Source organism: Perna viridis, chromosome 2, assembly GCF_037379345.1.
Source record: "Perna viridis isolate PV_CMFRI_1.1 ecotype Kerala chromosome 2, ASM3737934v1, whole genome shotgun sequence".
Taxonomy (NCBI): Eukaryota; Metazoa; Mollusca; class Bivalvia; order Mytilida; family Mytilidae; genus Perna; species Perna viridis.
In genome coordinates, this window is record NC_142446.1 from 24,811,136 (window position 1) to 24,835,746 (window position 24,611).

At 33.4% G+C, this 24,611-nt stretch overlaps 1 protein-coding gene across 3 annotated transcripts; it reads left to right on the plus strand.

Annotated features, from left to right (window-relative positions):
- The first annotated feature begins 829 nt into the window (after nt 1–829).
- LOC148624199 (uncharacterized) lies at nt 830–23,891 on the plus strand. Of its 3 annotated transcripts, XM_088566766.1 has the most exons (8): nt 830–1,057; nt 1,337–1,401; nt 7,917–8,025; nt 11,673–11,716; nt 16,814–16,849; nt 17,803–17,905; nt 18,572–18,624; nt 20,798–23,891. In XM_088566766.1, exons 1-8 carry the CDS (start codon nt 966–968, stop codon nt 21,133–21,135), a joined length of 840 nt encoding a protein of 279 aa, XP_088422892.1. In that variant the 5' UTR covers nt 830–965; the 3' UTR covers nt 21,136–23,891. The 3 variants fall into 3 exon arrangements, with proteins under 3 accessions (XP_088422892.1, XP_088422893.1, XP_088422894.1); XM_088566767.1 differs by lacking the exon at nt 1,337–1,401 and having other exon boundaries at nt 851–1,057; XM_088566768.1 differs by lacking the exons at nt 830–1,057; nt 1,337–1,401 and adding an exon at nt 3,204–3,363.
- Nucleotides 23,892–24,611: the final 720 nt, after the last annotated feature.

A 24,611-nucleotide genomic window follows, 5' to 3' on the forward strand; every position in this document is an offset into this window, starting at 1 on the left:
TGCTTAGCTTGTCGTAAAGGGCGACTAAAGTGCTCTCTCACAGAACAAATGGGTTGTGTGCCCCATGTGGTGGAATGGGGTTACCCTGGTGTGTTACATGCTGGGGTTGTCAGGCTATAATACGGAAAACCTGACTGCAAACAATAGTGGTGCACCGTGTTGGGAAAGATGCCACGTTCCTCGCACGTTAAAGAACCCTACTGTAGTATTCTTCCGGAGTAGGAACCATAGGGCTCCGCCACAGGAGGCTAAATCGCTCGACCCTACCCACATCTCCCTATTTCCAGTGGCAATCAAAATTTGTCGACCCCATTATCCTTCTGTCTCATCCCATTTTTCTACCAAAGAAGCTATTAGGTTGTATCATTGCAAGGAAGTCTGATTATTTTTTTAATGAATTTGCCTTTCTCTGTTCAGTGATTTATTTTCTAAAACACCTTCCAAACCCTAAAATCCTATGTTCATGTTAAATAAAGGAACCGTAAATATGCATAATACTTAAGGAGTATCGGAAGAACAGTAAGATTAACACATTGATGTCACAATTTAGTTTGAAAACTTCAAAAAACAGAATGCTTACTATATTTCTAACTTACTCTTTAATGATATTAGTTTACACTTGTTCTTAAAAACGCTTTGCGGTTCATGAAGTCGAAACTGTCCTCAACTTGGTTATTTAACACGTCTTTTTCAAAAATTAAATACAATCCCTAGATGATTTATTCCGGTCATCATCCGACTTTCTCTCTCAAATAATCGGAAATTCACAAGTGTAATCATTTAGGTCGTCGATTAATGTTTTCTTCCCGTTGGTATTTGCATAACATTAATATTGCCATATATAGTACTGTTTTTGTTTCCTCGATTGTTTTATTTGCAAGGATAAGTTCAACATGTTTTTACTGTATCATGTGACGGGTTGAATTCAAAGTGATTTTTGTATTTTGTGCAGGAATGAGTTCAATATGATGTTTCTATATTATTGTTATATTATTTGTCCCGGTATAATTTACACTATAGAAATACCAAGGGAACCAGATAACGATAACGCTTATTGGTAAGTCCATTATTACTTTATCATATAAGGATTGCATCTCGAATGCATGTACTTCTCTACAGATTTGTGCAACATTTGTATCTGCAAGTGAGACGAAAATAAAATTAGAAATTGACAAATATAGAAATATTAAGTTCTTAAGTTCAAAAACCATTACTGCAATTATGTATAGCAATATCATTTTTATATTTTACAAACATTGTAAAAGGTCTGAAAATAGATGATAAGTGCGCATAATGATTTTATTTCGACTCAAAATATTTTTTGTTATATTGCAAGCCGTGACAAAAACTACCAGACCCTCTGTTGTGCAGGATTTCATAAAGTTAAAGGCAAATGTATCGGTAGGTAGTGAATTAGGAAAATCTATATACTAGAAGTATTAAGTATGAGATGCCTAAAAATGTATTTTTAAATTTTGTTCTAATTGAAAAAAAGTTTTGTTTACTTGTACATATGTGTGTGCCTAAATAATAGTTTATATATAAGTTAATAATTATAGCTGCATATTAAAGTTTCGATTTTAAATGTTCTGTAAATAAGGTCTAGGTATGAAGCAGGCAAAGATATATCAGTTGTCCCTTCTATTTTGTGTTCATTTGGTAAGATTTGGTGCTGGTAATAATACCAATTTAATATCGTAAATTTCAATATGCAAATAGCAATGCAGGGCAATCGAGATCCAACGATAAATATCACACAAAATGTACTAATAATCAAACAAAATGAAAAAGAAGCCTAATCCAGCACAGAAAAAATCCAACATGGGATGATTTTTTCATGAGCTCTCTAATGAATTAGTATGTACATCCCACATTAAGAGTAATCAAGGGAACCAAGGTTATAGCGGTAATCAAACGAATGTAATCCAGGGACAAAGACCAGACATGTAAAACAGACACACACAACAAAGAACATAAAGTAACTAAAATCATACATACAAAGTAACAATAGTAAATGAGCAACTCGGACTCCACTAAAAACTGGGAGCATGGACCACGTGCACCGGTAGGGTAAGCGTCCTCTGCTTTTCTAGAAACACCTGCTGAGCTGCTCATAAAAAGTCAAGTCCGGGGTAGACAAAATAAATCAGTTTTCATGGTGCTGATGGATACACCATAACGATCCACGAGTTCATGATGACGACCATAAAAATTTTGTAGTGATGACTTCAATCTTGTAGGAACATAACCCTGTTCCAGAAGCCTATTTGTTAGAGTTCTAGGTCGATACAAAAAGTAGGCATAGTTTCGGCAAGCTCTGGCATAACGTATGAGTTGTGATATGAACACTCCATACGGAGGAGCCGAAGGGATATTGCCACAGATGAAAGGAAAGTTGACAATTCTGAATGAAAAGTCATCACGTTTGTCGTAAAGTTTGGTCAATAGTTTTCCTTTACCATCGATTTCTAAGTGCAGGTCAAGATATGAGGCTGATTTCACAGTGTCTGTAGTATCCTTTACCTCAAGTTCTTTTGGGTAGATGCGATGTATCAAATCCCCGAAATTAGGATTGTTTAAAGATAACACGTCATCTATATAGCGGAAACTGAGATTGAAGGATCTAGCCAAACAATATTCTTTCTTTCTGATCAGATCAGCTACAAAGTCAGCCTCATAAGAGTGAAGGAATAGGTCAGCTAGTAAAGGAGCACAATTTGTTCCCATTGGAATGCCGACCGTTTGTTGAAAAACACGTCCACCACACTGGACAAATATGTTGTCGATTAAAAATTACAGCATTTTGTAAACATCTTCCTCTGTATATTTGGAAGATGATTTGGAATTATTTCTTACAAAGTATGAGGAATCTCTACCAAGAACTATATATTTGTATCTAGGTGTACCATCTGTTTTGGAAAAACAACGATGTATAATGTTTTTAAGTCGGGATTTTAACTGAGACTGAGTATGGGGAATAGAAGTATACAGTGTTGAAAAATCATAGGTTTTAATGCTATTATATTCAGATAATAGTCTTGAACTGATTGTCTCCAAAAGATCTTTTGAATTTTTCAGGATCCACATTGAATTAATACCACTACGGGAGTAACAAGTGTTGTGGTAGGACTGTAGACCCTCTTTGACAGTTGTGAGGATAGAAGTTAAAAGTTTTGAAAGAGGTTTGGTGTTACATTTTGCAGATCCAGCTATGAAACGTTGTTTGTATGGATTCTTGTGAAGTTTAGGAATCCAGTACATAGACGGTAAATCACAATCATCATCCTTGGTAGAAAGACCAAAAGAGGATAGCACAGATTTATGGTTTTCCACAATCTCTTCTTTGGAAAGAGTGGTAGCAGTGTAGGTCTTATCACTGCTATTATTTTCTACGTCTACCTCTGATAAGAAACATTGGATATAAAATGTTTTGCAGACAAAAACAATGTTGTTTTGGGCTTTGTCTGCTGGTACGAGAACAAACTTGTCATGTATAGTAGACAATATTTTTGCTACATCGTTGTTTTTGAAAACTGATGTAGCATTGGCACTCATTGATCTACTTAAAACTTTCATTCGTTTCAAAATTAAAGACCTCACGGCCTTCAACCAATCTGACAGAGAATCAATGTCTTCTTGTTCTCGTTTTATCCATTTTCTTGCATAGTCCTCGACGACATCCATAAGAACTTTAAAGTCATAATTCCAATTTATGGAGCGTGGTTCACGGTACTTGGGACCTTTAGAAAGGATATTACGCAGAGATTCGTTTTCGATAATGGTTAAATCTCCCGTAACGACGTGACCAGAAAGGACCATATTTGAATGGAGAGGTTTTGCAAGAACAGTCAGGTGGTTTAGCCTTGAAGTCCTCAATCTCGAGGTTCTGCAATAGCCTTTTATAATTGAAAATTCTGGATGCGATGGGTGAAGTATAGGAATATGAAATAATTGGTATAGATTTGTCTTTGAAATATGGGGGAAATTTGTTGGTAACGTTTTTGTGATGGAGGATATTAGCCAAATTAATTGCATCTATACCTTTGTTGACAAACGGTAGTGGAAGAAATGATCGTTTTTCTTCATTTTGACTTTTCACACAAACTGGTTTAAAGAGTCTGTGGAAACCAATATCCAAAATGATGGCAACAAGTCTGTATAATGATGAACTGGGGTCAGAAACAGGAGTGTCAAGACTTGTTTTGTAAAGGGAGTGTAGTAGAGTGAGAGACATTAAGTGTCTTTAGAATCATCTCCAATAAGAACAGGAAACTGTTTTAAGAAGAATTAATCGTAGACGTACGCGAAGAACGAATTCCGTCTGTGTATAACTCAACGAATTTTAATCAAATTTAGGACCTTAAGACATAGAATGAAGATGTGCATGAAGCATATTTCTGTGGTTTCTTAGGGGAGATTAGTCCACATTTATATATAAAAACCTTGTATGTGCAACTGCTCCCATGGTATTTTCATATCCAGGGACGATGTGGATATATTCTTTATAAACTGTCCTTCAGTTTAGTTATCTGTATATTGGTTTCCAAAACAAGTTACCTGGAAACCTGTTCAAAATATATCTTCATTTATAATCAGGAGTTATAATTATTTAAGCATGACTTATCCGAAATAGTCAGATATATTCATGATAAGTCGAACTTTGGAGTAAACCAAATCCTTAAAATATTTTTTTCTGTATATTTTATTTAACACTACAAGCTATGTTTTGGGTACTAAAGCACTTATTTATATATCTATTTTTATACCCCGGACTTGACTTTTTTTCAGCAGCTCGGCAGGCTCTGGAACAAAAATTTAGTTCAAATAGTCATAAAATGTGAGATATCAATAGGGCTTGGGTCATCACTACAGAAGTTTTTTTGGTCGTCATCATGAACTCGTGGATCGTTACGGTATATCTGCGCTATGAAAACTGATTTGTTCAACGTGTCATAATTTTTCTTTCGACTACCAGGATTTGACTATTTAATGAGCAACTCGGCGGGTGTTTCTAGAAACGCGGAGGACGCTTACCTAACCGATGCACCTGGTCCATGCTCCCAGTTTGTAGTGGAGTCCGAGTTGCTTATTTGCTTTTTTTTACTTTGTAACGTCCCCGGCGTTTTTTAATAGCGTGTAGCAAGGTGATGTGTCTACCAGAGAATATAAATTAAACATGACTAAAATATATACTTAATGGGCAATGGATAAGTTAACTATAAAGCTGCGTAAGTGTAGTTCTTTTATATATAAACCTAGTTGAGTGAAATCAACCCGGACATTGTCACTCTAGATCTACAAGTTCCATATGAAAAATGCCCCTTGGTATGAGTTATTTTACAGTATTGCGTATAGTAATACACGAAAATTTTGCACGAAGCCTTGTATTGGAAATCCGTATTTGTCAAGACGTGCATATAACGAGTCAAATTCAGGATGAACTTTACAGTTACATTTAGGCGCACTGTTTCGCAAACCAAGTTGACCGGGTCAAATTTAGTAAAACTTAAAAAATAAAATGTGAAATTCTGTGGATATATTGTTTAAATGTAGTTAAGAATTTATACATAGTAAGATGTTAAATATGTAATGGTAAACATGTGTAAATAAAATGAAGAATGCATCCGGGACGTTTCAGTCCCCTGCCGAATTAGGTTCTGTCCTCAGCATCAGCTGGCCGATTTGACTTTCAAATACCATATTTCACAGGAACTTCAGGAAATAAAATTGCAAGAAAATGAATCAAAAGGGGTGTTTTTTTTTTACACTTTTTCCAGCTCCTTCATGTATGCTTTCTTCCTGTGCTAGTGCCTAAGTGCCTGATATTTTATAAAACAGTAATTGGATGTTAGATTTGGAAAGGCGCCCCTGATTTGTACTAAATCTCAGTAATATTTTTCAGTATGTTACCATGGCTACTGGATTTTATGACAATAATCACTAAATTACTTATAAATTACTTGAACTTCCACACACCAAGAATTAGTGTACTTTTTGTGATAAAAAAGGCAGTAGCTGCACGTCCACGCTTTCGTGGACGGCGAGCCTCTACAGAGAAAACGGTAGTATTTATTTTCCAATAGCCGCAATACTGACCTTTTCAATTTTTTCAGTAATTTCTAAGACTCAAAAACCATTTTTTGGTGTAATACCTTCATTCAGAGATAAAAAAAAATCACCATGGGAATAGAGGTTCAACCACCATCAAAAGTTTGAAGGTACCGGAAGTTTTGCATTTTGTTTTGCTTCCGCACTCATTTGTAATATGCAGTCTTTTAGAAATTTCATAAACTATGCATTTTGAAGGATAAAAAGATAAACTTAATTTTTTTTTTTTAAACTTTAATCCTTTAAGAATCTGATAGAGAAAAATCATCATTACAAACTTTGTCACTACACCAATCTGCCCTTTCAAAGTTCTACTTCCTTTCATCTGAATAGGGTACACGATTGGTCAACCTAATACAGGGAAATAAATACTACTATTTTCCATACAGGCTAATCGTCCACACAATAACTCACGGAATAATATCGGAAACGGTTCATTTACGTTAGTAATGTGGAAATTGTGAGAAATTATTATTATTTTTTTTGCAGATATACACAAAATGGTACAAATAATATTTAAATCGTAACTGATGTAACAAGTAATGATTAAAATTAATACAAAATACACATTTCCCAAACTTGAGAGACTATGTCTGCACATCGAGAAAGATTGTTTTTGGCAAATGATTCAGTCAGTCACATTTTAAATAATAATACTGCCATTCCAGACGGCAGATGTGAAACATATCTATTCACACCGGTCCTTCTTTGTAGAAACTAAAATTTTAAGAATATTCAATGTGTTTTTTACATTGTCAATGCATGGACTTTGGCACCAGTCATCATAACTTCTGTGACTTGTTCTGTTTTTGACCACCATAAACCCGTACATTTTCAAGCACAGGGGCTTGCGGTCAAGCTAGTATATAACACGAACAGAAAACTGTGTATTTTATTAAATGTGAAGACAGTTCGCGACGACGAATCGGGCATTTCCGTCACGAATCTATGTTTATGACGCAAATCGGATGTGTGGAAGATTAGCCTTATGAGACTCCCCGTCTACGAATGCGTGGACAAGGAATCACTGCCTAAAAAACACTTGAAGTTTTTGTGTGGACTGCCTCAAAACAGTTTATTTCAACAAAATGAGACCAAATTTGCAAAATTGACCTAACCGTACAGTATAGACAAGTACAAGTGTAAAAAAAAATTTTAATATAGCACACTAAACTGTTGTTTTAGAATGACTAATTTAGAAAGCATATTACATGTAGGATCGAGGCAGTCGTTTTGAGTCGAGGGCCTATAAAGCTCGAGGACTTAAAATAGGCTTTATAGGAACACACCCATCAAATTACACCTTTATTAATCTATTTACCGGAAAACGGAAATTGAAACAACACAAATTAATACTGTATCAATATTGATATATGGCACATGTTTTGTGCTAAAAACTATAGAGTTTGAGATTAAAAAATGCCAGAATTTTAAATGGTCCATTTTTACTGTATTTTTTGTTAATGATTAATAATATATATATTTTTTTTAATTTATAAAACTATCATTTAGAATAAACGTAAAGAGATTGTGATGATTATTTTCTTGAAAGTCCCAATTTTTTAGGGTTCAAAGCGATATTCATATCGTGGTTTCATTGGATAATACATGTGGCTGCATAATATATATCTATATACTTGACATTACGTCACTGTTATTCTAGGGAATTAAGTACCGTAACTTATATTCCAAATTTAATGAAAACATTTATTATAATAAGACATATAATATGCTAATACTATAGGCCAGGGCCTCTGTTAACTCTTCATTGAAATCGAAGAAAATAATAAAATATATCTGTCTTGTAGAATGTGAAAATGGAACTGTTTCGGAGCAGGGAGGAAATTGTACACTATGCCAGGAGGATTTCTATGGATCGATGTGCGCAACAAAATGTAAATGTGAACCAGAGCAAAGGTAAGTCAGAAAATCTAAATTGCATTTTCTGCATCGATTGTTTCAATTTAGTGTGGAATAAATACTACCAAATTCCTGACATTTTATCAAAATTTTAATCAACAAGATCATTCAATCCTCTCTATAAAAGTTCGTTTATTAGAAAAAAAAATTACCATCCTACGAACAGTTCCGTTCTAAGTAAAATCTATCGTAGGGAAAGAGAGAAGTACTGGATACGCAGAAAAAGGTACTACAATACCTTATGGATGCAATGACAACATCAAAAGTATAGGAAACCTTTCAAGCCAATATAACAATATCATAAATGTGATGAATTTATTTGACAAAACTCCAAGACGGGAAAAAAGTCATGGCCAACGCCGTATATGTCACCTAAGTTACATGATGTCTCAATAGGTCGTCTCCTTCCTTACATACAGAAACCTCTTGGACTTCATCACATTATAACCAAACTCTATACAATACCTCTCACTCTACTACACTCCCGTTACAAAACAAGTCTTGACACTCCTAATTCTGACCCTACCTCATCATTGTACAGACTTGTTGCCATCATTATAGATATTGGTTTCCACAGACTCTTTAAACCAGTTTGTGTGATAGGTCAAGTTTAAGAAAAACGTTCATTTCTTCCACTACCTTTGTCAACAAAGGTATAGATGCAATTAATTTGGCTAACATCCTCCATCACAAAAACGTTACCAACAAAATTCCCCCATATTTCAAAGACAAATCGATACCAATTATTTCATATTTCTATATTTCACCCATTGCATCCAAAACTTTCAATTATAAAAGGCTATAGCAGAACCTCGAGATTGAGGACTTCAAGGCTTTACCACCTGACTGTTCTTGCAAAAACTCTCCATTCAAATATGGTCCTTCCGGTCACGTCGTTACGAGAGATTTGTCCATCATCCAAAATGAATCTCTGGGTAATATCCTTTTTAAAGGTCTCAAGTACCGTGAACAGCGCTCCATCAATTGGAATTATAACTTTAAAGTTCTTATGGATGCCGTGGATGATTACACAAGAAAATGGATAAAACGAGAACAAGAGGACATCGATTCTCCATCAGAGCGGTTAAAGGCCGTGAAGTATTTAATTTTGAAACGAATGAACGTTTTAGGTAGGTCAATGAGTGCCAATGCTACATCAGTTTTCAAAGACCCCGATGTAGCAAAAACGTCGTCTACTATACATGACAAATCTGTTGTCGTACCAGGAGACAAATCCCAAAACAAAATTGTATTTGTCTGCAAAACATTTTACATCCAATGTTTATTATCAGAGGTAGACGTAGAAAATAATAGCAGTAATAAGATCTATACTGTTACCACACTCTCCAAAGAAGAAATTATGGAAAACCATAAATCTATGCTATCCTCTTTTGGTCTCTCTACCAAGAACGATGACTGATTTACCGTCTATGAACTGGCTTCCTTAACTCCACGAGAATCCATACAAACAAAGTTACATAGCTGGATCTGCAGAATGTACCACCAAACCTCTTTCAAAACGTTTAACTTTTCTATACTTCAAGCTGTCAAAGAAAGTTTGCAGTCCTACCACGACGCTTGTTAGTCCTGTAGTGGTATCAATTCAATGTGGATCCAGAAAAATTCGAAAGATCTGTTGGAGACAATTGGTTCAAGACTATTATAAGAATATAATAGCATTACAACCTATGATTTTTCAACACTGTATACTTCTATTCCACATACTCAGTTGAAATCACTATTATACATCGTTGTTTTTCAAAAACAGATGGTACACCTAGATACAAATATATAGTTCTTGGTAGAGATTCCTCATACATTGTGAGAAATAATTCCAAATCATCTTCCAAGTATACAGAAGAAGATGTTTACAAAATGCTGGAATTTTTAAACGACAACATATTTGTCCAGTGTTGAGCAAACGGTCGGCATTCTTATGGGAACAAATTGTGCTCCTTTACTTGCTGACTTATTCGTCTGAATATAGCTGAAATATTGCTGCTCGGACGTTAAACCCCAACAAACAATCATATTCCTTCACTCTTATGAGGCTGACTTTGTGGCTGATCTGATTCGAAAGAAATATTGTTTAGCTAGATCCTTTAATCACAGTTTCCGCTATATAGATGACTTATTATCTTTAAACAATCCTAATTTTGGGGATTAGGTACATCGCATCTACCCCCAAAGAACTTGAGGTAAAGGATACTACAGACATTGTGAAGTCAGCCTCATATCTTGACCTACACTTAGAAATCGATGGTAAAGGAAAACTATTCACTAAACTTTACGACAAACGTGATGACTTTTCATTCAAAATTGTCAACGTTCCTTTCATCTGTGGCAACATCCCTTCAGCACCTGCATTTGGAGTGTTAACATATCACAACTCATACGTTATGCCAGAGCTTGCCCAGACAACGCAGACTTTTTGGATCACGCTAGAATTCTAAAAAAATAGGCTTAGAAAAATTTGAGCAGGGTTATGTTGTTACAAGATTGAATTCATCACTACAGAAGTTTTATGGTCGACATCATGTACACGTGGATCGTTACGGTGTATCCATCTGCGCCATGAAAGCTGATTTGTTCAACGTGTCATAGTTTCCTTTCGTCTTTCGTCCACCCTGGACTTGACACTCGGCGGGTATTTCTAAACAAGCCGAGGACGCTGACCTTACCGGTGCACCTGGTCCATGCTCCCTGTTTTTAGTGGAGTCCGAGTTCCTCATTTGCTTTTGTTACTTTGTTTGTATGATTTTAGTTACTTTATGTTTTTTGTTGTGTACGTCTGTTTTCCATGTCTGGTCTGTCCCTAGATTACATTCTTTTGATTACCGCTATACCCTTTGTTCCCTTGATTACTCTTTCGTCACAACTCCAGATACAGAGACAAAGATACATTTCAGTTAGTTGAAGATTTCTTTTAAAAACATGTTCAATATAGTTTGGTCTGTTAATTTTGGCATGATTTCAAGTTCAAGATTGACCATTTGCCGTACAAAGATTAATTTCTTATCCTCGTCAATTGATTTGACTGTTTTGGATGAATGCAATATTATTCTCGCCATGAAACATCTTTAAATTACCTGACAACGCGCAGGGGTGAGTCGAAGCTTTAGTTAAGGTCCCCATGTTGCATTTCCGCCTTGAAAAAGTGTGCAGGGGAAGCTAACTTATTGTAGCTAGATTTTACATTTTTTTGTGAGAGTTCATATTCAGGTTTTTATGTGATGTCTTGTTTTCCTTATCTTCAGTTTTATGTGTTTTTGTTTTTGTTTTTTTTTTTTTGTATTCTGTTTTTTTTTTGTGTATGTACATTGTCCTTGTTTCCTTGTTGTCACACTAATGGTACGAACTTGGAATTTGATGTCTGTAAATTGCCCTTCTACTTTTCCACTCTTCGGTATTTTGCTGAAATTCATAATTAGAAAAAAAAGCATATGATTCATTAGCTAAATATAACAGCCAAAGAAAAGCATTTGGATGATAATATATCCTTTGTTGTTATAGCCCTTAAATAAGCATTAATTCGAAACTATACATATGTTAATATATTTCGGTTTTCAAAACTATTTTGTTAACCTGTTAGCGTTTTATTTAAATATCTTGTTTTTGATAAAAAATAAAACTTTTATGTTTAGGTGCGACAACGTCGAGGGGTGTGTGGATAATCAGATCACTACAGGTCAGTCAATTAGAAGTGCCCACTTTGATTATAAAAACTTCCCATTGGTAACATCTTTATCTCAAATAACCACGGACATTTTGAAAATGGCGGTCGACGCGTAGCTCAAATTGTCAGTTGAGCCGCAGATAAGTACTCAGGACGACTTAAAGGACGTACACTTATAGATATCAATTTTCATCAAACTCGGACAACTTTGAATTTTCGACCGCGTTGGCGGTCAAATTAAAAAAAGGAGACCATTTAAAAAATAGCGGCCGAAACATCGTTCAAATTGTCAAGAAAGCTGCATATTATTAGTCGAAACACCCTTGTTATCCTAGATATCACGCGTTTTTTTGTTGTTTTTTTTGCGATTTTATTAGGATTCTTAAGCTGAAAATGTACACAAATTTCTGATCTGCATTTTTACATAAAAATTTGGGTACTCTCAGTCTGGAAGCCATTTTGAAAAAAATGACGGCAACTGGAGAAAAAACAATTATTGGAGTGCTGCATCCTCCAAAAGGTAGATCTAACTTCCTGTAAAGTTTCAATCAGATGAGCTACTTTTGCGAAAACGCGCGGACTCAAGAATTATGACAGGAGAATTAAATCTTAAAAATAAGAATAAACTAAGTGAAAACATTGTCTCCGACCAACTTCATGGTCAGTGACTTAACAAAACGTTAAAAAGAATTAAATAACTTTATGTACAAGTGTGGACACAGACTGGTATTGTCCGAGGGGCAAGTATGGAGACAGACTGGTATTGCCTCTCGAGCAATTTTGAACATACATACGTTTTGTCTTGAACGTATTTGCATTGTCTAGAAAACCTCTCCATTTATTGATATCAATAATTAAATTATGCACATGTTGATAAATATCCATTAACATGATGTGGTGTTACTTAACACCTGAATGGGAAATAAATTCCACAATGGATTGCCACAAGACAAGTCATATACATATTTCAATGTCTCTTCCTTGAAGGTGTACTTGCCTGGATGTGTTGAACTTGCCATGTCATGTTAAGGATTGGCCATTTCACTTTATATAGGTTAGCTTGATAAAATTCTGGACTCTCAGTTTTTTAGAGTAACAGAAACCTACAGAGTGGTATCTGTCGGTTACACGGTCTGGACTTTATTTTCAAATGGTAGGGGTCATGCACTTAAAATCAAATAAGAGCATTTCTTCAGTAGTTAATAAATCATAACAATTCATAACAATTGATCAACTATTACTATTATAAAGTCTTCATACGAAAACCAAGCGAATATGGACGACGCCGCCGACGGTGACGCCGCTGTCAGCACCATACCAATATACAATGTTTTGCGGTAGCAAATATAAACATATATATAGGCAAATTCGGGGTTTTGGAATTCTTCATTTTCAATTCCCTAAAAAGCCTGTCAATTACTCTTCCTTAGGACCAACTTAGTAGTGTGTGATTTCCTAAGAATTTACATCTATAAGGTCTTTGTTTTTACATTAGTCCTAGTTAAACAGTTCTCTATCAAAAGAGAATAAAACTGCAAAATGAAAAAAAAATCACACTTACACTCATGTACTCAACATATAACATTTGAAATTCTTATAAAACAAAATTACAATACCGGTACATGAAGGACTTTAACTATCAAAATCAATAAATTATACACATTTGTAGCCTGAAAAATGGACCAAAACTGTATACTATAGTACTTGTTTTGCAGCTGTATAAAATATCTCCAGAGGCACTGCGAGTATCGTTTGGTTTCAGAACTAACGTAACGTTTATGTACATTCAGCACTTCAAAACACTGTCATTGACTTTTCTTTGGAACCTCTACTTTATTAAATCCATTTAATAAAACTTGGTTATTTTTACGTGTGCAGTATTAATGTCTTGATACTTAACAAAACCCTCATCCTTTTAACAAAAAAGCGATTCATCCATATTTGTCTATCAAATATAAGAAAAAGAGTAGACATTTATTTTATTTACTGTCAGAACTGTTAGAACTTAGAGTGGTCTAGGGCGCTGGACTTAGTGCAGGCGGTGTTGCCATAGATGTCATAGCGGTACGAGTTCGAGTCCCGCGGAGGGAACGACAAAAATTTGCTTCGCAAATTTGACAATTCTAACATCGTTGGGAATTTTTCAGACCCTTCTATAAGTTTACGTTATCTTCCCTGTATCAATTTGATCCGATGGAGCAGTGTAGAGAATAGAGTCGTCACATTCTGAGACGTTGTATATATATATATATATATATATAACTATGTTCCGGGTCACCTACCGACCTTTCTTCGGACATACATAATCTGGAATAAGATTTAATGACACGTTTATTAATACCTATTAACATGTTGATAATTCGTTGGATTTATTGATATAAATAAATGATTTTTACCATGTTAATAAATATTTATCAACATGTAACTAATTCATCTATTTATTGATGTAAATAAAAACTTTAGGCTGTACAATATAAGCGTGCAGATCACAAATTGGATCACTAGGTCACGGATAGACATTAAATTACCTGGTAATGTATTTATTGAACTGAATGAATAAACATGGTAACATGACTACTATAGTTTTCCCCGAATACACCATGACCCACGGGTATGACTGTGCCCGGGGACTGTGTAAACGCTTCGATGCTTTACATCGTCCATGAGAGACCCAAATTGATAGCCAAAGGCGTTAAGAAACCCCTCAGTCCGTCATGAATTACAAATACCACATATGAGTGCGAACTGTGTCTAACAGTATTGAGTATATATATTAACGCAAAAACAAAACTTAAACCAAGTATGGGAAGTCAACTGATGGTCAGCGTCTGTCATATCGTGTAAATGATTGGCTAAAACTTTGTTAAGAAAACATTTGGGGGATTTTAGTGGTTTATATTCATATAGACAGTCCAATTATCAACTCAATTATCTGCTAGAAGCAACGATGTCCTAGCTTTATAATGCGCGAAATGAAGGATGCTCTTATAAAAAAAATTGTATGAGTAATTTCTCAGATTTCATAGTAACCATGATGGGATCATTATTTCATGTTTACGTTGTATTGCATTTGCTGCTTGTGGAAAAAATCCACATCGCAAAACGATTTTAATCTACTTAAAGCCAAGGGTCATCACTTATGACAAAGAAGGGACATAACTTCTGTAAGTTGTTGTTGAACAAATTGAACTTTTTTGGAACAATTGTTGTACTTTCAAACAGTTCTCTGTGTCTAGTATTGTTGACGCAATCGGTCAAGAAGTGAGAAAAAATGTCAACATAAATTTAAAAAGTGCAGTTACTGCAATTAACAGTTGCACTACAATTTAAAGCTGCAAAACAAATTTTAAATCATTCCCATCAAGGGCAACTGTGATATGATTAATAAAAAGTAATACAAATATTTGAATTTATACCAAGTTCAAGATATCTAGTATATGAGATATTTCGTTATTTCATACAGACTATAATTAAAAGTATAAATATGTAATCCATTGGAATTCTGCGCCTTTGTATTGGTTTGTTTTCATGCGAAGTATACTTTACAAGTTCTGATCCTTTGTAAGTTCTTCATCCAAAGCAGCTGGCACCATTACCCTACAAATAAAAATCCTCCTTCCTATTGGTTTGAAACCTAGTTGTAAAATAAAAATCAACCATCACACGAAAACAGGTGTATATGAACAGTGACACGGACAACAGTGCCATACCAATATAAACATTACCCCCCCCCCCCCCCCACCACAACCACCAAAAAGAAAAAAGAAAAAAGTCTATAATTAAACATGCTAATAAATTATTGAATATTGAACTATCATAACAAGTGGATACAAGTCTGAGTTTTTTTTTTTATAAAAAAATGAGCCCTCCCGTTTGTAAAGCTCTGGAAAAGAGAAAAGTTGACACATTGGATAAGGTGTGAAAGTTGATAATGATATTTCGGAAATTATAGTATGAATACAGAATTCTTAAAAATGAATGTATAACGAGAATAGGTATGTTGTATATGTTCTTAAAGTTAAACATCCGTTTACAGAAATGCGAATCGGGTGCATTTGTATTGTTACTTAAGTAAATCTTTTAAGAAAATTAGCAAAGGTTTTGTTTGCACAATAATCATATTGGCATTACCCAATCTACAAGATCGGCTGAACACGAGTTTCCCCAGTCAGTTTTTTTTTCTCACAACCAGATAATTTGCCAATTCTATAACGCACAGATGTGTCCCTTACAAACGAAGTTAGACAAATGCCCAATTTAAAAAAAAATAAACTTAACTATAAAGTTAGAGCTGTAGCAAGTCAATGTATATTTCAAGAAAAAATGAGCTAGTGGAATGCAAAATAAAGCACGTTTCACGTGTATAAAATAGAGTTGCTCTAGCCAATATCATAAAAAGAAAAGACAAGAAAATTATGTGACATTGTCTAATGGGGCAGTTTTAGACTAATATTGACTTTTTCACATACATTTTTCCATGAAACTCCATGTTTGTTACATTGACTTGTCTTTCATATTTCGTGACCCTCCCTTATTACTCAAGACAATACTTCGCACCGTTAAATGTAAATATTTTTATTTGTGTTTCCTTTAATGGATTTATTTTTACAACGTACAGTTACTCTTAAGTTTTTGCCTTCTATTTCAAAATTATTATGCAATGTAAATAAATTGGGAATTTTAAGATGCGAAGCGGAGCTTTTAAATTAAGCATTGATTTGCCATTATCATTGAATATTCGTTTTCTTAAAAAAAATGTTCAATTCAAGTGGGGTAGGATGGCACCAAGTCAGAAAATAACATGCCAGATGACCTATAGTATTGCTGTATTGCTAGGTCTTACTTGGAATATCTATGAGTAAGACTTTTTTTGTCACTTTCATTTCACGTCTAATGTTTTGAAATCATGAGAAGTCCTTACCTGGTCAATAAAGATTAGTCACAATTCTTCACCATGTCTTCGATGACAATTAATTAGACGTTCATATTTTTTTTCAATTCGTTATATACTTTTACTGTTAGAGTATTGAATTTTAAGGGGAATGTTTACATACTCAATTAGAAAAAAATGGAAATGAATTATAAATATATATCACAAAAATTTTACAGAAGAAAATAGACCTGATAGCAGTGACAGAGAAAACAGTAAGTTATTCTAAAGCCATTTCTGTTTGAATAATCTAGTCTTTTTTGGAATCCTTCATTATTAAATTTCGAAGTGTTACTCGGTTTTGTTGTAATTGTGGTCCGATAGATGGATTATTATACACACAATTCTTTGTCTTACTAGATATGCTTATTCTCTTTGAATATCGGTATGTTTTATCAGTATGTTGTTCTTTAACCATACTAAGCATTTCGTCCATACACCGAACTCCATAATAATAATAATAATAATATAACACGTGCATCATGATATCTGATAAATGTTTTCAAACCCTTAAAGAGCAAACCACACACCCAAATACAATAGATTAATTGATACATCAACTAAATAGTGAGTTGCATGTTCTTGTTACGTTGGCTTCTTATATTCTGAGTTATGAAACTTTGAGTAATTCGAAATACTGAAATTGTCGTCTTGATTATAATCTCTTCATAATTTTACAATAGGGTTTATCCAAAAAATTACACATTTTTAATCCACTAAACAAACCACTAAGCACCATATAGTGCATGGGGAACGACGTCGTACTAATTTAACGTCATTATGAAAGAGACGCCAATATAAGTGGAACTGATATGCACATTGTCGGTAAAATGGCACCATTATATAAATATCGTCGCTAAATAAGACATTTAATACATTCTTTTATTCCCTACACCGCCCTCTTGGAAAATTTGCGAGAAAATAGGAAAATATGTCATTAGTTTAAAGCAGTGGTTAAAAAAGAAGACTTTCTACTTACTTGCCTTGAAACCTTTTTAAGAAGGCGTGTCTTAACTTCTTAGTTCGCAGAAATATTCCTGTATTTCTGTGTGGGTTTTTTTTTCTTTTTTTTAATTTTTATTTGTTTTTATTTGTTTTTTTTTATTTTGTTATATTATTTTGTTATTAACTTTTATCATTATTATTATTATTGTCGAATTCTTTACAGATGAAGATGGCAATGCATACCAAACAAAGTTGATGACGTATCTCAGTGTTTCAGTGGCGCTGTTGTCTTTCTTAATTGCAATGATTATAGCTATTTCAAAGGGGTAAACCGAAAATGAAAATACAAACTTATATAATATAGGCAAAAGAAGCTTATGCAAAATGGCCTTTGTCACAAAATGTCCTTCGAATTTGGTAGATTTGTAAAATAAAAAATGAACTTTATTTGATTGGTGAAGGCGCTTAGGCAACTGACCGTTTTTCGTAATACACGAATTCTTGAAGTAATATAAATCTTCTGTGTACCGTGCCATTAACGTTTATAATCATGTACCAATTGTCAAAATTAACACATTAATGAATTATCTAAAGCATAAGTGCAAAAACAGATCGTGATTTGTTTGATTTTATGCTCCTTACTTTTATGCAGATCATATAAACACGGTCCCTATTTTTACTATAAACTTTGTATTTTTTTCTTTAAACGAGTTCTGTTTTCATATACTATTAAGATAATAAAAAAATATATATATGTCTGAGAAAACTCCTACACATTACTTATATAAGAATCATACATTTTCAGTGATAAATATAAACTGATGTAATAAATGGCAGAGTGCAATTTGTCTTGAAATGTAATGAAAATAGTTTGTATCGTTAGCCTGTCACTAATTTTTGGAACATCAAAACTGAAGCCCAGCCAGACATTTTCACATCAATTTTTTTTAGCAGCGTTATAATCATTACAAATTTATATACATTTTTTGTAGATTCAAGACCTACATTGAAAAAAAAACAAGTGCAATAAAAGCAATTTCTCAGAGTAAGTGTTTTATCTCTTTTAGAATGAATGCATATTGACTTAGTAACAAAATGTGTCAAAAATTTCCCATATTTTAAAGGACTAAATGTCCCAAGTTTATTTCAAATAAAGTACAACAAAATAATAAAAATACATGTGTACCTCATGCTTCTGTCGTGATAGCATTGTATTTAGCAATAGTTGGTTGTAAGTTTATATAGTCTTAATATTATTTTGTAAATCTTTCGAACAAAGGAAATATGTTTAAATGGGAAATAAAAATAATAAAAATAGAAGCTTGGAAAGATATATTGAACCAGATACAATAGTTTAGATATATAAAAAACGAATTTATAAAATCATACATCAACTGCATAACTTCTCCAATATAGATTGAAATATAGAGTGAATGTTATGAGGTTAAACTACTGTCCACTTTGTGTATTGCGTATATTTTTAGAGAGTTATTATTATTATTATCATCATTATTGATTCAACTAAGATTAGATTAATGTTAGCTTAAATTTGTTTTTGTTTTGGATGATTTTGCGTTTGCTATCGGCTAGATCTTAAACCTCCCGGTTTATTTCAAAATAACACTTTCATGGAATGAATTTTGATAATGCCATTGTGCACTTGCTATTCTTTATCCAGTGACTTTGAGGTTAGTAGTATTGACATGCTATACAGAATGATATATAGTCTTTGGTTATTCCCTTTAGCACCCACTATCTTAATTGTATATCCAAATGTATCATAGTTTCCTTTGAATCTCCATTGAAGTTAGTCATCGGAATAAGGTTCTCATACATCAAGTAAGAAGCATTTATGTATTGAAACTGTTCTTTTATATTTTGAAAGAGTAATCAAGGGAACCAAGGTTATAGCGGTAATCAAAAGAATGTAATCCAGGGACAAAGACCAGACGTGAAAACAGGCATACACAACAAAGAACATAAAGTAACTAAAATCATACACACAAAGTAACAAATGCAAATGAGCAACTCGGACTAGATGCACCGGTAGGATAAGCGTCGTCTGCTTTTCTAGAAACACCCGCCGAGTTGCTCATAAAAAGTCAAGTCCGGGGTAGACAAACGAGGAAAGAAAAACTATGACCCGTTGAATAAATCAGTTTTCATGGTGCAGATGGATACACTATAACGATCCACGAGTTCATGATGACGACCATAAAACTTCTGTAGTGATGACTTCAATCTTGTAGTAACATAACCCTGTTCCAGAAGCCTATTTGTTAAGAGTTCTAGCGCGATACGTAGTTTCGGCAAGCTCTGGCATAACGTATAAGTTGTGATATGAACACTCCATACGCAGGTGCCGAAGGGGTGTTGCCCCTGATGAAAGTAAAGTTGACAATTCTGAATGAAAAGTCGCAAAGTTTGGTCAATAGTTTCCTTTACCATCGATTTCTAAGTATAGGTCAAGATATGAGGTTGACTTCACAGCGTCTGTAGTATCCTTTATCTCAAGAAATCGCCGAAATTAGGATTGTTTAAATATAATACGTTATCTATACAGCGGAAACTGAGATTGGAGGATCTAGCCAAACGATATTGTTTCTTTCTGATCAGATCAGCTATAAAGTCAGCCTCATAAGAGTGAAGGAATAGGTCAGCAAGTAAAGGAGCACAATTTGTTCCCATTGGAATGCCGACCGTTTGTTGAAAAACACGTCCAATACACTGGACAAATATGTTGTCGATTAAAAATTCCAGCATTTTGTAAACACCTTCCTTTGCATATTTTGAAGATGATTGGGAATTAATTGTTACAAGGTATGAGGAATCTCTACCAAGAACTATATATTTGTATCTAGGTGTACCATCTTTTGTTGAAAAAACAACGATGTTTAATGTTTTTAAGTCGGGATTTTAACTGAGTATGGGGAATAGAAGTACAGGAAATTAAATTGAATTAGGAATAAAATAAGTGTTGGGCTAAAATGTAATATACATCTAATATGTGTACCAACATGACAGAAGGGAGTTTAATTATTGTAAACGAGTGCTACGTTTTACAAAATGTTTTTGATTTACACATGCATATGATGAAACTTTTATGAAAAAAAAAAGATTTTTCAAAATCAGACAATAAAACAGTGTAAGGGATTTTTATCGTATTTAGGGTTAGTGAAATATTGAAGTTTTTCACAATAAAAAATATCTTAAAACAGAGAACAAAGACGAGTCCTACCAGAGAAAGACAAATATCTACGGCACATACAACAAGAAAGCAACTTTACGGTCAGGAGAAACTGATGATGAGTATGAGTTTGACACTGACAACTGTTCAGATGAAGATCAGTATTCTTCAATTCGGGAGTCCCAGCTTGTCACTACAATCTTACCACATGACAACCAATATAGTACATCAAACCTGTACAACACTGGTAGTTACACTTACAATCACATTACTAGAGAGGGAGAAGTTTGTACTGCAGGTGTACTGAAGGCTAGGGAAAATTACACACAGAACTTTGGGAAGACTTTTGCTACCTTTCAGGATCAGTGACTTTAGTCCGGCGGAAATTGTTATGTAGATAGAGAATACATACATAAGAATTGATATTTGTTACAATTTTTCAGACATGTGCTGCCTTTCAGGATTAGAGGCGTTATTTCACGAGATCTTGTTTTATGGAACACAAAGCATAAAAGTATTTAGATTGGTATTTGTTGCACAATTTTTTTTTCTAATTTTCTTTTTTAACTTGTGTACAGAAGTTGCTTATATATATATATTTTCAAATGGTTTGAGTTGTGTAAATGTGAATAAGGGAACAACCATATGATTTTATGGACTGTTACGAAGTTTGTGTTATTCCTTTTTATTTTGAGAAATATTTAGGTCCTGTCGTTCTCTAAACAACGTTATCAGGGGAGGGGGCAATTATTTCCAAAAACCTAAATAATGATATTTTTCGACAATAATAGTCTTTTTATTTCTTATATTCTGGTCTGTCCTGTATTTTTTCCCATAAAAATGTATCCTGCCATTGTATTTTAAACTTCATTCTAACCCGCTATAAAAAGCAAATGGTAGTTCTATTGTGATTTGTTTAATCAATTTCTCATGAACGTCTTTTCAAATATTTGGGAAGTATTTTATGGTATATTTAGATATTATATAAAGCTAGCGGTTTGTAATATAAAATGTGTTGAAACCGGAAAAAACTACTCAGAAAATGTTAGAAAGACGTTTGCTTGCCTTTCAGGATTATTTCGCGAGATCTTGTTTTATCAAGACACGAAGCATACGAGTAGGTAGATTGGTATTTGTTACCACATCTTTGTTTTCTTTCATCATGTTTGATAACGCATGTTTATGTGTATTTTATCATGTTTGAAATTGAAGAGAAGTTTCTTGTATAAATTTGTTCTTTTTTAATTGTTGGTGCTGCGAAAAAGCACCCATTTAATTTTTAATTGAGGTCAAGGATGAAATTTTCTCTCTTTCCTTGTTATTTTTTTTCAAAGCAGCGTATTTCTTATTATTATTTTACTTTTTTAATATTTTTACAACAATATATCCCGACAAAGAGTTCTTGACTTTTTAGTTTTCCCTTTTGGTCTGTCCTGCCTTTTTATTTAAGAAAAAAATAAGTTCTGCCTTTAAATTACAAATTTCACCCCAGCCCTCCGTAACAAAAACATATTTTCGTTCTCTTGTGAGTTATTAAATCATTCTCATGAACGTTTTTTATTTCTAACATTTTAGGAAATATTCAACAATATATTTAGATTTTAAATGTTTCCCCGTTTTGCTCCGGAAATTCGTTAATAACTTTCAAAATATCAATGTACATTTTGTAAAAGCATGTTTTGAATGGGAGAGGATATTGTTACTTGAATAAACACATGTAATTTGTATTGATACCAGGGCTGTAGTTCACAAAATGAGATAACAAGACCGTACTTTGGAATTCAAAATATACAACTTTGTTCTATTGAATTATGTATAATTATTCATTTGAAGTATTCCAAGAATATGACAATTGTGTACACCTTACAGTTCTCTCTACAATCATTTTGTTAACTTTCTTGTTGTTCTTAGATTTCTAGTCGTCATGGCCATAACTTCTGTATATATATTTGTAAATTACTGCGGACCTTGGTACACAATGATGAATGACACTAAACGCCCAGTTTTTACTGATTCAGCATTTTTCGATGTCATACTATAAGGGTGTATAAACATGCGTAATCTTACCAATCTGTTTTGGTCAATGTTATTTGTAAAATGTCTGTTTGGATCGTCTGTTACTCTAGAGGCAGAGATCTTTAAAGTAGCTTTTAAATAATATAATAACTTCGGCCAAACGATAACTAATTACAACGATACAACGGAAGTCCGCAGTATCAAATCTGATCCATATTGTATATCAAAACAAATTTTGTAACAGTATTCAAATTAACATGATAATTTAGGTATCCTTATAAGTAGCTCTTACATAATTATCAATATACTTTATAGATATCATTATTGAATATATTAAGCTAATCTATTACCTAAAATACAGAATTGCCCATTTAAATTTCTTGAAATATGATCAACTGAGACAGTGTGTGACCTAATAAAACATTTGATTGACTTTAATTAAGCTTATATTGAAATAAACAACTCAACTATTGCTTTTGACGAAATTGTCATGACTTAAATGAATTCAACCAAATCAACTTGTCAAAATGTATGTTGACGCAGGAATGAAATAAATATATTGATGTTCATCGACGGGCAACCATTATATAGTTTGTAAAGTCATCACCGGGCTATCAGTAGGACGATTGATAAATTCCGCCAACACACGATCTTTTTTTCTAGACACATTCTATGGTAAGTCATTACGCTTTGTGGTTATACTGATGATACTGATCTATCTGAAAAAGAAACCAAACAGCAGAAAAAGGTATTGAAATAAAGGGTTTTGGTGGGAGGGATTTCGATTGTATTCCTTCAAATATCAAACTGAGAATGATGAACTAATAACATTCCTTTATAAATACAATTCCCTTGAAAGCGGAAAAAGTATATGCCTTTGCACGGATTTAAAAGCGTGCAATTGTTAATACGGTTTAAAATTCTTTTGAATGTTGCTTTGGCTTTTAAAATTTCAACTAAATGATAACATATAAACGATTACAAATTGTGCTAATGCAATAAACGAATTTAATGGTAGATTAATTAAATTTAGTTATATAAGCTTAGTTCAAATATAACAACATGATTTATAATCTGTCACAAATTAATAAAATTCAATTAATATCATATTATAAGTGTTAATCTAACATGCTATACTGTAATTTCTAAGGTGACAAATTATGAAAACCATACTAAATATTACAAATACAATGAAGTACTGTTTCTCTTTATTTCTTTATATGGTCCATATTCACTCTGTGATAATAATACTTCGTTCTTGGTGTTCTAACGGCAGCGAAGGGTCAAGCATGGTGGTCAAATGACCAACAAAGAAAATGACAATCATACTTTAAATTATCAACTGCAAAACAGTAGCTTGTGTTTGTATTTACTATACTAATATAGGCAAAAGCGTTTGACATACATGTATAATTACTGATACAGTACTTGAAAGAAATTAGTCGTTTTTCTATTGGACTTTTCCTGTTAGGAACATCGAAAAGGCATAAGTGTTACAAAGACATCTAAGTGTCTAAGCGTCCGTATTTGATTAATTATGTTGGTTTAAAGGTTTGTTTTGGTGTGTACCAGGAAATATATGTAGAATATATATATAATCAATTTGTCATTTAAAATTCAACACACAACTAAAGGTGACATGTTTGACAAGAAAAACACTACATGTAACAGTGGAATTATTAATACACTATTTCTACCCAACAGTATTCTAAATTTAAACAGCAATGGCGACATAAGAAGCTTTTTTTTAAAAAAAAAAACTGAACTAACTTGTCAGCAAAAACCAACTATGTTGATAGTTTGATTACGCTGGTTGTTACTTAGCAAAA

Bases quoted from the DNA above. Each gene is read 5' to 3' on its own strand.
- LOC148624199 (XM_088566766.1), top strand. From the start codon at position 966: ATGATGTTTCTATATTATTGTTATATTATTTGTCCCGGTATAATTTAC. The intron at 1,402-7,916 runs GTAGGTAGTGAA...TCTGTCTTGTAG, and splicing joins AGTTAAAGGCAAATGTATCG to AATGTGAAAATGGAACTGTT. The intron at 16,850-17,802 runs GTAAGTTATTCT...AATTCTTTACAG, and splicing joins TAGCAGTGACAGAGAAAACA to ATGAAGATGGCAATGCATAC.